Consider the following 16,483-nt stretch of genomic DNA (forward strand, 5'->3'; position numbering starts at 1 on the left):
TCCGACAACGTCTCTAATAAATAAAACGAAGCTCTTAGACATACATGATCGAGGGCCAGACCGAAAAGGAAAAGAATCATTTCAAGTGGAATACTACTCTATATGCATGCTCTTCCCAGTAATGACCCGCATCTGATCGTATCTGACTTACATATAGTTCGTCAGAAGGATCCATTACATCCAGCCAGCACATCATGGGCCCGTGCAATATATTATGTGTCGATTTTTATTCCATGCTCACACACGAACTAGTAGCCTTATTGGACATATTAAGACCATATGAACATTCCGTTTCCGTACAAGCAAATTGTTTCCTCTTCTCTTGAGCAGTTCCCAGAGACTATACATATCAAAACCCATCTTTTGCTGATCGCAGGTATCCGACCATAGTATCGTAGTCCCACATCTCAAGCATCCTTCCCAACTTCGGTTCCTTCACTCCGAGCCACGGAGTCGACGGCCAATAGTCGACGCCACTGAAGTGTCCTTCTTCTTGGGAAATTTCTTGTACATCATGCTGAGAAAAGTGGCCATGTTCTCCGAGCCTCCAATGTAGTCGAGTGTGTCCTCGATTGTTCTCTTCCACTCAACATCGAGGTTTCCTTTCACAGCCCCCTCCAATAGTTCTGTCACGACGACAGCCATCTCCATGCCGCCAACACAGGTGTTGCCGAAATCATCTGCAATGGGCACACGACTACCACTCATGCCTCGGAGAGTCGCTGGCTTAACGGGGTCACACGGTTGGAGAGTTGAGAACCGAACGAGGGATGTTTCCTCAGCCATTTCAATCTCTTGGGTGGTCTCAGTAGTTAAGAAGGTTGACGGGTCCTCCGTGTCCGTGCTGGACAGTGTTTGCTGGCTGGACAGAGCCTGTTCCTCAACGTCTGGTTCGATGACGATCATGCGAGGGCCGGGGTATGTCTGAATGCACTGGAGTGGAAAGTATACACCCGCCCATGGCGCAGTGTTACCAGACTCCGGATTGTAGCCTTGGTTCCGAGCTAGGGATCGGCAGAATTCCAGATTCTTGCAGTTCATGAGGTTCTCACGTTCGTCTTGGGTGAGATCAAAAGCATCCTCGTTGCCATACAGCTGTAGCGCGCGTAGATATCCAGTATAAGGGACAGTTTGCACGACGAGGGGGCATTTGAGGCGTTGGTGAAATGAAGTTTCATAGATGTTGTCACGCTGGCGCTCTATAGTTTCGCATTTGTCGAACACAATGACGCCGGAGTTCTTGGTCGTTGTGTCTGAGTCGGCGGTCATGGTTGAGTGAATGTGAAGTGATTGAGTCAAGGAGTGGCTGTGCTTTGGTTCGATAATGAAGGTTTAAGAAGAAGATGAAAGATGAGAACGTTTAGCCTGACATCGGAAGAAAGAAGTTGAGAAAGGACAGAGAGACGAAGTTCTGAAGGAAGTCACATCGGTGGTTACTTGGCAGGGTAGGTGCCCAGTCTTGCACTGGCAGCTATTGCCAACTGCCGACTGCCGACTGCCAAAGTGCCTGTTCGCTCCTGCCCAAGTTTGTAAATGGACACACATGCCCAGTTTACCTAGGGGAGTGATGTCCAACATTGACATCGTACCTACCTACATAGTACGCTTCTATGAATGGAGGCACGATCTCAATAACCCAATTTATTTCACGCCAAACATTGTGGTATACCTTAGGTATTTAAGGTAAGGTCTAGCAGGACTTTAATACTACTCTGTTTGTAAGATCGTTAAGAATATTACTCTTCACCTTCACTTTTCAACCTGCTAGAGTCGAAACGGGCCAGCTATGAGTCGTCGAAAACTATAGTTAAGTATCATTAGTTGCCTTTCTTGCAGTGTTCTATGCATCATTCAATCATTAGCTATTGATACATATCTAGATGTTCTTGTATTGAATAATGGTGTAACTCCATAAATTAGGAGACTTGATGTATGATTATTTTTCTATGATCGTCTAAATTGATAGATGTATGAAGATCCCGACGGGCCAATAATTTGCCACCTTCGTCGGTGTTGAGTGCGTGCTTACCCAAATGATTGTAAGACTCTATTTCAATACATTGGCGCCGGCTGGTATCCGCTGGCGGAAGTGGTGATGACCAGCGCCGGCCGTGTGGGGCCGACTATCCTGGCAACCCACGGCGTTGACCTGGAGAGACTTGGGTCAATGAATGAGGAACTCTACGAGTATGAGCTTTTGTCTCATCATCTTCATTCTAAGACTCTGTCTTCATGGGAAAGAGGCCGTCAGTTACCGAATGTTTTCGATCTCGATCTCTGGGCATTACCATTTGTGTATACGAACAACTACTCTTCATTACTGTGTTAAATGTCGGAGTTAAAAACAGAAGCAAGGGTTTGGAGTCTGGATCACGATGCGTTTTTCATTCACACGATGACAGTTTCCTGGAGACTTTTTATGAACATATCAGCATTTCCTTGGCTTCTGACGCCCGTTTTGTTCACATTGATAATGAGATTGCTTTGTTATTTAGAGCTCCCGGTTATAAGCTGATGCGTATGGTGTTGAACTCAATCGAAAACGCCATCTCTGGGGGCAAAAATACCGATAAGATGTCCAGTAAACGCCGAGCATAGCAAAATTTAAGGTTCAACGGTGTTGCCTCTTCAGCGGGAGAGGTTTGTTTACAATGACGACTGAACGAAGAAGCGACTGCAAACTTTGACAAAACGCAGGACTTGTCTCAAAAAAAAAAACCAAGGACTGCCTTTGGATAGACCATGGATTAATCCATTGGCGGTGAGGTTTCTAGATCGTATTGTATCAAAGAGCGACAGGATCTAGGACAATGATAAGGAATGGTGAGATTCCAAGGCAATGCCTTGTGCTGAAGAACGCCTCCCGTCCGAAGCGAGGAAACTTAGGAGCTGAATGTACAGTCATGGACTGGGGAACCTAGGCAACGTCCTACGATAAGTTCAATTCAATGTGGTGATGGTGACACAGGATATCGCCATTCACTGTTTGGCTGGAATGCAGTTACAAGTTGGAGGCCTTTGAGCGTTTGTATGTCCAATGGCGCAGAGGCACTTGGTATGGACGATGACCTAGGCTTTCTCATTTCCAGGTTGTTTGAGACAACCTCACTTTTATGTGATCGTGTTGATCCTGAAACGAGACGTCATCTGCGTCAGCTACAGGGGTTGTCGTTTACAGCTACCATTGACCGAGACATGTGCTGGAATCCTAGGTTGTTATGGTAGCAACAGGGAATAGGGGAATGATGCTATTCCCCTGCGACACCTCGAATTGCTTGAGCTGAGAGGTACTGTGGCTGTGGTTTTCAAACCGCGAAGTAGTTATCAATGTTTGTTATGGGAATTGGATCGTGGAAATGCAAGTTATCAAGTTTGAAAGATAATGAGATCACTTTGAGTGTGGTCAGTGGTCAATCCTCGGCTAGAATCTTATCATGATCAGGAAGTGGGATGTGTCCCGAGAATAAACATGGTTCTATGGTGTAATGAACCATCGGTCGCCAGGTCACGTCTCAGAAGTTGGCTGCCACACTCTTTTAGTAGCTCTAGCCGCCAAGGTGTGCCAGGGTAACCGGCTGAGCATGGGTGAAGCTGGATTTAGTGGTTTGATTCTGGTTGCCCCTGGTGATTGTTTACTTTTAGCTCGATCTCACTATCAACCCCAAAGATCCAAGTTATCCACACTGCTGCTCTTGTTGCATCTAGCACCAAAGCTACTCCATACACACATCCATACATACATACAGAACAAGATCAATCAGAGCTTGTACATCAATTGCATCTATCTCATCTCTCGGGAGAGCTCAAACACACAAAAGAGCACTTCCACAAACCAATATCATTGCCTTACAGGCATAACCACATTTGAACTTATATCGCAAAGTCGACCTCGACTGAGAACGACAACAACTTTCCACTAGCCCGGCGCTCTGTGCTTGCGCTGCGTGAGGTAAGGAGCATGAAGTGCAGTGAAGGATTGGAGAAGTTGACTGACATATCAACAGTTTCGGACCTATAGGTTCCCATCGACAATATATCGACCGACGACAATTCCCTTCCGGACTCCCCTTGCGACATTATGCTGTCCAATCCAACAGGACTTCACGCCCGACAAAAGCAGCATCGGCGTCAAAATTCGACACCGTCTGCTTTCGAGGGCGCCAAGATCCCTAATCTGCCAACTACACAACGACAAACCGCACACCGACGCGGCCTCAGCCTAGATGTTCGACGACAACAGAACCAGAACATCAACTCAGCAGCAACAAGGCAGAACTACATGGTAAGTACGAATACTAACAACACAGGATTAGCCAATATTTCTACGCAGCAAGTTCTGCGAGAAGCGCAGCAGCAACGCATTCAAGCACGCCCGGGCACACAGAACCCTTACGCCAACCTGGCCCCAAGTGGAAGTGAGAACTATCTCATGTCACCTCATGGAACTCCTCAGACACAACGATTCGACCCGTCCTGCTTTGACCCCAACTCACTTCCTTTTGACCCTTACACTACTGATCTTAACGTGATGATGGGCAAGGGCCAACAGGCTGCATACGGTGACAATATGTCGGGAGGTAAGGGAATTTGATATCTTTAACAATGACAGTGCACTTTCAACTCCAACGTTCATCAACTTTCCTTCTGAGGGTTCCTCCGCTCAGGGCTGGTCCTCTGAAGGTGACACCTCCAGTACAAGGAGAGCCTCAAGAAGGATAAGTGGTGGCATTCTGGACCGCGTTAACAAGTTTGAGACCTTGGACTCAACGACAAGACCCGCTACGCCTCCTAACCAGAACCAAAGTCAGAACCAGAACCAGAACACACAAAGTCAGTCGCTCAGCTGGACTTTGACAATGCCTGAGACGGCTAACCTTGAGCAAGGTTACTTTCCCCCTACGCCAATTGAGACTCCCCACGACCGATTGGTCAAGGATGAGGGCATGCCAAGTCGGTTCGCCGATGGATATGATGAGTCTATGGAAGAGACTATCAAGCCCGTGAGGAACCGCGGAGGAAACCGACGGGCTCAAAACATCTTCCAAGACATCAGACAACATTCTGAGCAAGTCATGTCTAGCCCAGCTCGGTCAAATACTCTTCCTGAGTCATCCTTCAGTGGACTGCCAATGTCGACACCTGACTACATGAACATGAACAGCTTCAACAACGAGTTCATGAAGATTGAGAGCGACTTTGGCCGGGAAGAAATCCATGGTCTCAACAACCAACTACCACAACAAGCCACTCCCAACACTCCTCAAATGACACAGTACATGGGATCTTTTGACAACAAGCCTGAGCTCCAACCCTATCCCATGGGTGCTCAATCTGTCTGCGGAACCCCCTCTCAGACACCTTCTCGTCGCCACTCTCCCCATCGCCGCACCGAGTCAGTTGCTAGCATCGCAAGTGCTGCCAGCATCGCCAGCATCAACATTGAGGAGACCAAGACAGAGACCGGAGTCACTCAGGACGAGATTGCCCAGTTCATTAGTGGCCCAGACGCCAGCGACGGCAAGTGGACATGTACTTATGAGGATTGCGGCAAGAAATTCGGCCGCAAAGAGAACATCAAGTCGCATGTTCAGACTCATCTCAATGACCGACAGTACCAGTGTCCCACTTGCAAGAAGTGCTTTGTTCGACAGCACGATCTCAAGCGACACGCCAAGATCCATACTGGAATCAAACCCTACCCTTGCGAATGTGGAAACAGCTTTGCTCGCCACGATGCTCTTACTCGACACCGCCAACGAGGCATGTGCATTGGTGCTTTCGATAACGTCGTGCGTAAGGTTGTCAAGCGAGGCAGACCCCCCAAGAAGAGCCGCCCTGATATCGAGACTCGTATGGAGAAGTCGGCGCGAACCCGCAAGAAGAACATGTCTGTCAGCTCAATGTCATCATTCTCTGCTTGTTCTGACAGCTCAGCTGTCAACTCACCAGAACAGTTTATGCTTGATGACATGATGGACATTGGAATGAGTTCACAGAACCAGGCCCTCGCTGCCGTCTCTTCAGCACCCATGACTGGCATCACAGCCGCCGCTCTTCAGGAGTATGCCTCCTCTCCCTCCACTGGCAGCGCACACTCATACGTCTCCCCGGAGGCCATCATGGAGGGCACTCCTATGCACGCGGCATCTCCTTCCAAGAGCATCGCAAGCCAGTACAACACACCACCTGAGCTCTCGCAATCATCTTCTCCCCCAGCCACTCACTTCTTCGACGTCGATCCCAACACTTCAATCAACAACGACGATCTGACCATCATTCCCGGGACAACAACTTTCGTCACCTCGGCAACCATGGCTGCTTCTCTTCCCCTTAGCCTAAGCAATGCGGATGATGAAATGCTGTATCAATTTGCCAACGACGACGATCTTATCCAACTGGATCGCGACTCCAACATGCTCATGAGCAAGTTTGACGAAGATTTCGACAACGTCGGCATGTTCACCAACAACAATGACGACGTCTTCTTTGGCAGCAACTAGTTTGTGCCCAGCATTGTTTGTTTTGTTTTGTCTTGCGCAAGCCATGGAACAGTACTTAATCAGCCATGCACTTTTTTGTTCGGGATTACACCAATTGAGGTCTCTCGTTTCCAGAAGAAGCGGCACATTTTCTCACGACGCTCACGCTCACGCTTCTACGTAATGCACGCTCGCGGTTTTGTACACTAGGGATGGAGGAGAAGAAAGTAAAAAAGGGCTTGGGTATTTCAACGGGGTTTTCATCATCATTAACAATGGGTTATTGGGGCAGGAACTGGCGAACCGGAATAGGATTCTTATGATTTTTTGGGGGAAATTGATAGAAAGCAAAGGTCTCAATGCGGTTGGGTGTCGGACACCCCCTTGGGCCGCTTGGAGTTTTGAGGTTGAGGCTTTTGCTTTTTTGGGGGTATATGGAATTTACCAATGGAATATTCATTGACGATTAACTTTTGTGCCTTGATTAAATGTGATAATGATCTGCTTTGACTCGATGGTTGTAAGTTGGTGGTCAACACTGACATGAGAGTTCCAACACTCCTTTACCACCAATCGAATTTGAGTTGAGGCTGCTGATTTCCCGCGATGTCCATTGATCGGTTTAAATCAGTTGGAATTACATTTATTTGTTGTTCTGTCACAGACGTATCATTATACCTCTATTTTACTCTTGCTCTGTCATGTTTGGTAGATCATCCAGCGTCTCACTGACTCCACTCATGAGACGCAGCCACATATATTCTACCTTAGTCCGAGCTTCCCTATACTTCCAAAACCTCCGCTATCACCTTATTTATTTCTCAGACACAACATTACTCCCGTATTTCCTATCTGTCCTCAGCCCTGAGACTTTCTTCTCATTATTGATCGATCATGCTTACGCCAACTATTGCCGTAAAACTTAGCTTTCTCTATGCCGCCGGGAATACACCAGCGACCAGCCTGACCAGATCAGTGCCACAAGGCCAAGACGTAACTGTTCTGTCGCTTGGCTGTGGTGATCTGCGCAACATTCTTTACACAACATACCTTGAGAAAGGCTTGCGTGAGTACCAGTCAACCTTTCCTCACCACTTGAAGCTAATCAGATCAGCTCAGAGAAAAATTGATTTCACTTGTTGTGATGTCGTCGAAAAGATTGTTGGTATGTGGCTTACCCTGCATCATAGCACCACACATGTTGACCAGAAATTAGCTCGCAATGCTTTCTTCTTGATCTTCCTGCTTGATGAGGATTGCAAGCTGAGTGATGAACAGCTTTGGAATGTCTACTACCACTTTTTCGTGGACGAAGAGACTGCGAACATAGTATCAGATACTGCTACTAAGCTGCTAAGCGTCTCCAAATCCCTTGATGAATGGAACAGCAGTATATGGGGGAAATCTATCCGATTCTGCGATGCTGATACTCTATCAGATGTCCGTCGTGTTTGGATGTCAATCAAAGCTGTGGCATCGAAGTGTCAATCCGATAGCTATATGGAGACATTTCAGCAGAACATCCAACCATCTAAGGACATCCACGAACAAAAGCTTGGTGAAGGGCGCACCAACTTGTCAGCTATGCGTTCCGCAGCGCCACTTTCAATACAAGCAGGAACAAAACTCGGGGATATATCCGCTCAATATTGGAAAAATGGCACAGTCACACCTCGCCAAGCCAAGGACAAGCTGCCAAACCCGCTCCTTGCAAGTCTTCTCTCCGAGAACGACATTCTGCACTACGCTAGTGATCCAGTCTTGGGCTTTCATCTGGCCACGGCCTATGCTGCTCTTCTCGAAGGCTCTCCACTTGAGCCGAAGATCAGAGGAAAAGAATTTGTAGCCTCAGCTGCTGCTAAGACCCAGTTCAATGAATGGATCTCTGCTTTCAAGTCGTTGCAGAGCAATATTGTCATTCGCTTCGCCGTTGCGGATGCCTTGACACTCTGTCACAGTTTCCAGGCGGCGCATACAACAGCAAAACCAGCCAATCTATACCGGCGAACCTGGGACCCACGCCCATTGGTCTTGGATCCAAAGGACTATGGAAAGGGTGGTTCAGGGCCATCGGCGTTCGATATGATCGATACCTCAAACCTTTGCGACCACATCGGAGCCCTCAACATCCTCTTCGCAGCAGGGCCTCTTCTCAAAGACGAGCCGTGGGCGTCGCTTTTCACAGAATTGCTGATCAGGCCTGAGGGTGATCAGAAGAATGCTCTAGACAAGATTCTCTCTGGACATGCGCCGACCATCTCACTTCTGCTTGGTTTCAGTCCTGTGCAGTACTGGACCAATGCCAAGGTTGAGTCTCATGTTGACGAGATTTTCCTTGGACTCATGAACGAAGCAAAAGGAGAAACGCAAACCCGAAACCGACTGGCTTGGAAGCGAGACAACCAGTTTTCGGGCCAGGCCCGCCACGGGAAGCTGCATATCGACTCAAAGCAGCTTATCAAATTGCTCTCACCACTCTATGACTACATGTTTGAGGCTGAGAACATATCACAGTCAAATGTGGGACAGAGGTCAAACACGTATGGTCACTTTATCCGTACAAGCTTCGCTACCATGCTCAAGATTGTCATGGCCCGGGTTGCAACAGACTGGCCATCCATGTGCTCAGCTCTCATTGACTCCATTGCTCAAGACCATCGCTTTTTGCTGGCTAGCAATGGCATGCAAGACCTGTGCCTTCAGCTTCACCTTCTTGGTGTAAACACGGAACCATGGATTATCCAGGAGAGCAGAAGCCTTCCCCAAAATGGAGGTTTCAATCGCTGGAAATCCCTGCCACCAGCAGTCGCTGTCACGGTAGTTGTACCTAGACCGGCCATTGCTCGATTGTATAAACATCAAAATAACCCTCTTGGGCTTGCATCACCGCCACTTGTTGGATCGGTGAGATCCAGTCATAACGCCACCGACGGATGGCAAAATATATTTGGAGATATCCAAATTTCCTTTGGTAATGTTAAAACCAAGAAGATGTCTGATGAGGACGAGTTTCAAGTGGTTATTGAAAGAGATCGGGATGGATGGGCCGGAGATTCTCCTCTCGTTGCATCTTTCTATGTGCCCACTTCAACGCTGCAGAGCGAGCCCAACTCAGCATTGGTGGGACTTTGTGTTCCACCTACGGGGCAGAACTCCTTGATTTATGGTCCCATTCTGGGAATGACCATGACTGTCTTTGAAACACACACTGATGACAAGGCGAGCGTATTCGTGACAAAGCATTTACCCGGGCACGATGGTTATCCTGCTGTATGTAGTGCTGTGAAGTCTCTCGAGAATGCGGTAAACCAGGGCCTGGATGACAAGACCACCAAGATACTGCTCGAGATATCACCTTCTGAGTCTGTCATCTCTACCGTTACTGGACACTTGGACATTACTTCGAAGAAAGGCAAGGGGTTGCTGAAGGATAAGGTCCCGATCGAGTTTCGTCAGAAGAGCCCCTTCGTCATTGACATTGTTTTCGGCAACCATGATCTTATTTGCCCTCTCAACTTTCCGGTGCCTGTCATCAAGGATGGAATGAAATCTCGAGTTGCTCGAACGACAGGCTACATCGAATTGATAGCGCCACTGGCACAACCTGGGTCTTCTCCTATACTGCTGGATTTTGCATACCCTTCAGCAATCTCTTCGTCTGGCGTCCCGACTTGTCTCAACATGCCGCACCTGAACCTCAACAACCTTCCTGTCATTGATTTGGAAAACAAGGACCGAAACCGATGGATGACAACATTGACATCAATGCAATTTTCAGCCCGAGAAAAATACCTACGTACTGTGCGCGACGAAAGCGGAATTTCACATGATCCGATGGTCAACTTCAAGGAATCTGTGTTTACCATGTTTATGATTGCCACTGGCTTACAGGCTGGCCAGACCGGTTTGTTTGCAATCAACCACCCGAAGCGAGGTGGTATTCACATGCTTGTTTTCGTCTCTGCCATCCGGATTGATGGCGATGCTGCATCTGTTGTTATTGATGCAGCTATTATCCCGTTCACGATGGAACTTATTACGTCGGGCCGGATGGAATCCTTCCTTCTTATTCTCCGGGAACTTGAATGTGGCAGTATCGATGTAGATGATGCAGAATTATGCCTTTGGAAGAAGGCGCTCCCATCTATGGTTGAGCGGTGCCGTACCTGGTCTCACAGCAGGAGTTGCGAGTATAAGAGTAAGGGGGCGACTATTCCACTGAGTCTCAAAGATGGTGAACAGGTTCTGTGCTCGTGTGGTAACGGGCTCCTACCAGAAAACTTCGTGTCTCTCCCTGAGTGGGAAAACGCAGCGCCGAATGCAGTTCGTATTGCAATCAGCCCGACTTATGCAATTCCGTTCAACGAAGAAGTCATTGACCCTGCTGATGTTCCCAAGATGCGGAACCCAGTGACTCGGGTAGAAAGATGTCGAAGCTGTGGAAAACCAGAGGACCAGGAGGGAGTTACTTTGAAGAAGTGTTCACGTTGTCAAAGGGTGAAATATTGCTCCGGGGAGTGTCAGAAGCGAGATTGGAAAAAGCATAGAGCGGAGTGTGACTAGACGAGATGAGTTGCAAGTGAATGTATATATTGGTCTGAAGTAAGCCAAAAGAGAGACTGGAACTTGGAGAGAAGAATGATTAAATTAAACAAAGAGAGACTTTGGATCTTAAATCGGTGTGTCAAGAAAGATGAATGAAAAGGGGTTTTTTTGCCCCTCCTCACACCCTAGTAGTAACCCTTAGCATGATTCAAGCTCGTAGACACATTGGATGAAAGAAGGCAAGTTGGATGGTAAAGGTCTAGGATGTATATTGGAGAAGAGTGAATGATAGACCGGAAGGACCTTAATGGCCTCTGCAGAAACGACTTAGTTATGATATCGGAATAGCTTCATATATCCTTTGAGAAAAATCACATCTGATTGGTTGCTCACCGAGCCCCTCGGTTCTCACCTTACACCGCTTTCCACCCCTTGGAGGGGCAGAAAAAATGTCCCAGCCTAGCCCATCCGCTATTGCCTGTGACCAGCTGGTGCAAGCTTGTGCGATTACGAAATCGCGAAACCTCGTACACCAGCACCGCTTTTTCAAGCCTCGATCTATTTGATCTCGACATAGCCTTCGTGCCCACTGAGATCTACAATCATGTCGGCAGCACAACTCCTCAACCCCAAGGCCGAGTCCCGAGTACGTCGATACCAATAAACTATAACCCCCCCGCAGCCAAAGTGGCCTTGCCTTGCAACCTGCTAACCCGCTTGTCGCAGAGGAGGGGCGAAGCTCTGAAGGTCAACATTAGCGCTGGTGAAGGACTACAGGATGTTTTGAAGTCCAATCTGGGCCCTCTGGGCACCATTAAGATGTGCGTGTTATCAGAATTCTCATATGGTGATGTGAAGCTAACAGTCTCAGGCTTGTTGACGGTGCGGGACAGGTACAAACTCCTATCAAAATACCCCACGACGACCCCTAAACTGACCGACACCCCCAGATCAAGCTGACCAAGGATGGAAACGTTCTCCTCCGAGAAATGCAAATACAAAACCCTACCGCCGTTATGATTGCTCGAGCAGCGACCGCTCAGGACGATATTTGCGGTGACGGAACCACCTCTGTGGTTATGTTGGTTGGCGAGCTTCTCAAGCAGGCAGACCGATATATCTCTGAAGGACTGCACCCTCGTATCATCACTGATGGTTTCGAGGTTGCCAAGGTTGAGGCCCTTAAGGTGAGTTTGTTACCTCGCCCCCCTGAAACTTTGGCTCAACGTCGTAGTTCCTCGACTCTTTCAAACTCGCCAAGGAAGTTGACCGAGAACTCCTCCTCAATGTCGCCCGAACCTCGCTCGCCACTAAGCTCAACTCGACTTTGGCCGCCAAACTTACACCCGATATTGTCGATGCCGTTCTTGCTATTTACCAGGCTCCCGCGAAGCCCGATTTGCACATGGTGGAGATTATGAAGATGCAGCACCGAACAGCCGCCGACACTCGGCTGATTCGTGGACTAGCCCTTGATCACGGTGCTCGTCACCCCGATATGCCTAAGCGACTCGAGAACTGCTACATTCTCACCCTCAACGTCAGCCTGGAGTATGAGAAGACTGAGATTAACTCCAGCTTCTTCTACTCTAGCGCTGAGCAGCGTGATAAACTTGTTGAGAGTGAGCGTCGATTCGTCGATGCCAAGCTCAAGAAAATTGTCGAGCTCAAGAAGGAGCTTTGCGGTAACGACGGTACAAAGAACTTTGTTGTTATCAACCAGAAGGGTATCGATCCTCTTTCTCTTGATGTTCTTGCCAAGAACAATATTCTTGCTCTCCGACGGGCCAAGCGAAGGAACATGGAGCGTCTTCAGCTTGTTTGCGGTGGTGTTGCTCAAAACAGCGTTGACGACTTGTCTGAGGATGTTCTGGGTTGGGCTGGCCTTGTCTACGAGCAGACGCTCGGCGAGGAGAAGTTCACCTTTGTTGAGGAGGTCAAAGACCCTAAGTCTGTTACTCTGATGATTAAGGGACCCAACGCCCACACCATTGCTCAAGTGACAGACGCTGTCCGAGATGGTCTGCGAAGTGTTTACAACATGATTGTCGACAAATCTGTTGTTCCTGGTGCTGGTGCTTTCCAGGTTGCCTGTGCTTCTCACCTCAAGAGTGATGCCTTTGGCAAGTCCGTCAAGGGCAAGGCCAAGTGGGGTGTTGAGGCATTCGCTGATGCCCTTCTTATTATTCCCAAGACTCTGGCTGCCAACGCCGGTCTTGACATCCAGGATGCTCGTAAGTTTACTAATTCCCAACCATTCACGGCCAATATCTAATTTGCTATAGTTGCGGACTTGCAGGATGAGTATGCTGACGGCAACGTCGTTGGCCTTAACCTCGAAACCGGTGAACCTATGGACCCTGAGCTGGAGGGTGTCTTTGACTCTTACCGAGTTCTGCGAAATTGCATCGCCTCCAGCTCCAGTATCGCATCTAACCTGCTTCTATGTGACGAGTTGTTGAAGGCTCGACAGATGGGTAGAGCAGGCGGACCTGGGCCCGGCATGGATGGACCTAATGATCACATGTAGGAGATACCACGTTAAAATTGAGGCTAGACAAAAGGCTCTGGGGCGTAATATACACAATTACGACTTATTTTATGACTCAAGCATGTTTTTAGCATTTGTAATACGTAGGTAGTCTACATGAGTGCATCATGTAATGATGGTTTGTAGTCCAACATTTCCATTGATGCGCTAAGCCCCGCATTGTGACAACTTTTTGCAAAAGAAAAAAAATACTTACCCCACCACCAATCACTTAAAACAAGCCCATTAATATCAAACATCATGGCCTCTTATGATTCCGATTCCTCGGACGGCGAGTTTGAGGAGACAAATGTGCTCCTGGGATATGCTTCTAAAGAAGCAGACGAAGACACTGTCAGCAAACTCGGTGGCCGTCCCGTACGTCTTTGGCTTGTCCCGCACCAGACAAAACTGTACCGACTAACAACGAAATCAGGACTGGTTAGACGAGAATGCTCCCAGCGCAGCCTACGCACGATGCAAAGTCTGCAAGGATTTTATGGCATTGATTCTGCAGCTCAACGGCGAACTCCCCGAACGATTCCCTGAGCATGAGCGACGAATTTATGTCTTCGCGTGTAGAAGACAGACTTGCCGGCGCAAAGACGGCAGCATCCGCGCACTGAGAGGTCTGCGGGTGTGGAAGGAGGAGGCATCCAAAGAGCCCAATGAAGAGAAGAAAGTTGAGGAAGAAAAGCCAAAGAACGATGGACCTGGATTAGGAGAGACTCTGTTTGGTTCTAAGGGATTGGGAAGTGCTTCTGGCGCAAACCCATTCTCTAGCAATGCGAATCCATTCAGCACTTCCAACAGTTCTGGAAACCCATTTAGCTCTGGATCTGCGAACCCATTTTCCTCTTCGACTTCCCAGCCTGAACCTGCCAAACCTGTCTCTCCTGAGCCAGCAACAACAGCCCTCAGCAAAACATTCGCAGAGTCTCTCAATATTAAGGATACACCGGCGTCGCCACCTCAACCTTCAGAGCCTTGGCCCGCCGAAGATGCTCAGGCCCAGCCATATCCTACTCTCTATCTAGCTGACGCCGATTTCGAAACTCTGGATCCGACACCCACGAATGTTCCCACCAACGCCCGTCTTGAAGATGCTGATGCCGCGGAACCTTCTATACTGGACCGCGAGGCTTTCGAGTCGAGCATGGACGCTACGTTTCAGAAGTTTGCAGACCGTCTGGCGCAAAACCCTGAGCAAGTTATTCGTTATGAGTTTGCAGGCACTCCTCTCTTGTATTCAAAGAAGGATGCTGTTGGTGAGGCTGTGAACAAGGGTGCTATCCCTCGGTGCCCCAACTGTACGGCGAGACGAGTTTTTGAGGTGCAGTTGACACCAAACGCTATTGCAGAGCTTGAGGCAGACGACATGAGTTTGGAGGGCATGGAGTGGGGTACGATAATTGTTGGTGTATGTGAGAAAGATTGCTCGCCTCGAGGAACACCAGTTGGAGAGGTTGGATACCTTGAAGAATGGGCTGGCGTGCAATGGGAGGAGCTGTCCAAGGGGAAATAAATACCAGGACAATTTGGAAAATAAATATAGCGAATCAAAAGCACTGTAATCAAGCCACATTGTCGGTCTACATGAGCCAGATACGATGTAGTAAATCGCAAAGTTCTATGCATTTCTAGATCCTTGGATTGCTCTGCAATAACATGTCCGATTAAACGCCTAGTTTTTGTAACCCCCGCCATGCTACCATGTGAGCCCTTCCTAGCCCCTCCGCATCATCAATCGTGATGTCCGAATCCAATCAGATGGTGGGGGAAGTGCGCGAAAAATCCCTTGTGATCCGCTAAAACTCTCATCAAAAAGCTCAAACAGTGTCCTCCCACGACCGTCGGATTACCCTGGAGAACTGCTCGACGTTGACGTCCTCACGGATCTCAGCCTTCTTGGCCTCGTTGTCAGGGTTTGAGGGAACCTTGACGTTGCCGTCACTTTCGACAGTCCAACCACAAACCTCGGTAACGAACTTCTTGGTGGCATCCTCGTTGAGACCGAGCCATGACTCGAGATGGGTGATCTGGAGCTCACGGAAAGCCTGTGAGACGAGAAGGGCGATCCGGTGTCGAACGACGTCCTCAAAGTCAGGAATGTCGGCAATCAAATCGGCAACCATGTCGTCGTCGAGATCGGCCCAGAAACGGGAGTACTGAGCACCCTCGAGCTGACCGTTGAGGGATCGGAGCTTGGTGATAGCTTCGCCGAGGTCGCCAGTGACAGCAGCGGAGGGGTTGATGAGGTGGAGAGCGAGAGAGAACTGTGCGGAGGGGAACTGGGTCATTGTCTTGACCAAGACGTTGGTGATCACCTCATCCTTGATACGGTCGGGGTTGAGCTGATATCTTGAGGAAGTTAGCCTCGAGTCGAGCAGTGATGATGCCAAAGGTTGGAGTAATTGGGCATTTCAGTTGCACTAAAGTTGACTTCAGGTGCGGCCAAGTTGAGAACAACCCGCCACACTAGTCAGGTAATAGGAAACGTTGACAAACGGTCATCATATAAGAGCCCGAGGTGTGCTGTATATATATATAGCAAAAACACTCACAGTTTCAACAGTGTTCGGTTGGCATTGCAGTCAGTGAATTTCTGCTCGCATTGGTCTTGGAGATAGGTCTCAAGGGCGCCGACAGCCTCAGGGTTGTATCGTTCGAGTCCGTTGATGATGGACGAGATCTCGCTAGGCCTCTCAGGCGGATCTTCACCGTTCATTATGGCTGATTTATAGGGAGAGGAGGGGTCGTTATGAGGGGTGATGTTCTGGGGGAGAGGGAGGTTCGCGATGGTGGGGCAGAGCGAAGATTTCGACGGTTGTGTGAGTGAATCGCTTGTGCGTGCCAAAATGGTTTAGCGTTGAGTGAGCGGGCTGGTTCCTGATTTTCGAAGCTCTTTAACTCAGTCACGTGCCTTCGC

General features: G+C 48.7%; 6 protein-coding genes across 7 annotated transcripts; 4 read left to right on the forward strand and 2 right to left on the reverse strand.

Annotated features, from left to right (window-relative positions):
- Positions 1–202: 202 nt before the first annotated feature.
- On the reverse strand, positions 203–1,486 carry FOXG_08062 (uncharacterized protein). The gene has a single exon (XM_018386796.1). It carries the CDS (start codon positions 1,267–1,269, stop codon positions 436–438), a length of 834 nt encoding a protein of 277 aa, XP_018243989.1. The 5' UTR covers positions 1,270–1,486; the 3' UTR covers positions 203–435.
- Positions 1,487–4,078: 2,592 nt separating this feature from the next.
- Positions 4,079–6,500, forward strand: FOXG_08063 (uncharacterized protein; the record flags this gene model as incomplete). The annotated part of the gene is made up of 3 exons (XM_018386797.1): positions 4,079–4,282; positions 4,331–4,569; positions 4,610–6,500. 3 exons carry the CDS (start codon positions 4,079–4,081, stop codon positions 6,498–6,500), a joined length of 2,334 nt encoding a protein of 777 aa, XP_018243990.1.
- A 781-nt stretch (positions 6,501–7,281) lies between these two features.
- On the forward strand, positions 7,282–11,210 carry FOXG_08064 (uncharacterized protein). The gene is made up of 3 exons (XM_018386798.1): positions 7,282–7,545; positions 7,594–7,644; positions 7,696–11,210. The coding sequence occupies exons 1-3, from the start codon at positions 7,374–7,376 to the stop codon at positions 11,040–11,042; spliced, it is 3,570 nt and encodes a 1,189-aa protein (XP_018243991.1). The 5' UTR covers positions 7,282–7,373; the 3' UTR covers positions 11,043–11,210.
- A 282-nt stretch (positions 11,211–11,492) lies between these two features.
- Positions 11,493–13,708, forward strand: FOXG_08065 (T-complex protein 1 subunit zeta). Of its 2 annotated transcripts, XM_018386799.1 has the most exons (6): positions 11,493–11,670; positions 11,751–11,845; positions 11,896–11,917; positions 11,975–12,211; positions 12,259–13,258; positions 13,310–13,708. In XM_018386799.1, exons 1-6 carry the CDS (start codon positions 11,629–11,631, stop codon positions 13,552–13,554), a joined length of 1,641 nt encoding a protein of 546 aa, XP_018243992.1. In that variant the 5' UTR covers positions 11,493–11,628; the 3' UTR covers positions 13,555–13,708. The 2 variants fall into 2 exon arrangements, with proteins under 2 accessions (XP_018243992.1, XP_018243993.1); XM_018386800.1 differs by having other exon boundaries at positions 11,896–12,211.
- Positions 13,709–13,769: 61 nt separating this feature from the next.
- On the forward strand, positions 13,770–15,084 carry FOXG_08066 (uncharacterized protein). The gene is made up of 2 exons (XM_018386801.1): positions 13,770–13,932; positions 13,991–15,084. The coding sequence occupies exons 1-2, from the start codon at positions 13,816–13,818 to the stop codon at positions 15,077–15,079; spliced, it is 1,206 nt and encodes a 401-aa protein (XP_018243994.1). The 5' UTR covers positions 13,770–13,815; the 3' UTR covers positions 15,080–15,084.
- Positions 14,468–16,407, reverse strand: FOXG_08067 (eukaryotic translation initiation factor 3 subunit K). Its single transcript, XM_018386802.1, has 2 exons — positions 16,119–16,407; positions 14,468–15,915 (listed from the first exon to the last, which is right to left on the reverse strand). The coding sequence occupies exons 1-2, from the start codon at positions 16,280–16,282 to the stop codon at positions 15,384–15,386; spliced, it is 696 nt and encodes a 231-aa protein (XP_018243995.1). The 5' UTR covers positions 16,283–16,407; the 3' UTR covers positions 14,468–15,383.
- Between the last annotated feature and the right edge of the window lie 76 nt (positions 16,408–16,483).

This window comes from Fusarium oxysporum, chromosome 4 (assembly GCF_000149955.1).
Source record: "Fusarium oxysporum f. sp. lycopersici 4287 chromosome 4, whole genome shotgun sequence".
Taxonomy (NCBI): domain Eukaryota; kingdom Fungi; phylum Ascomycota; class Sordariomycetes; order Hypocreales; family Nectriaceae; genus Fusarium; species Fusarium oxysporum.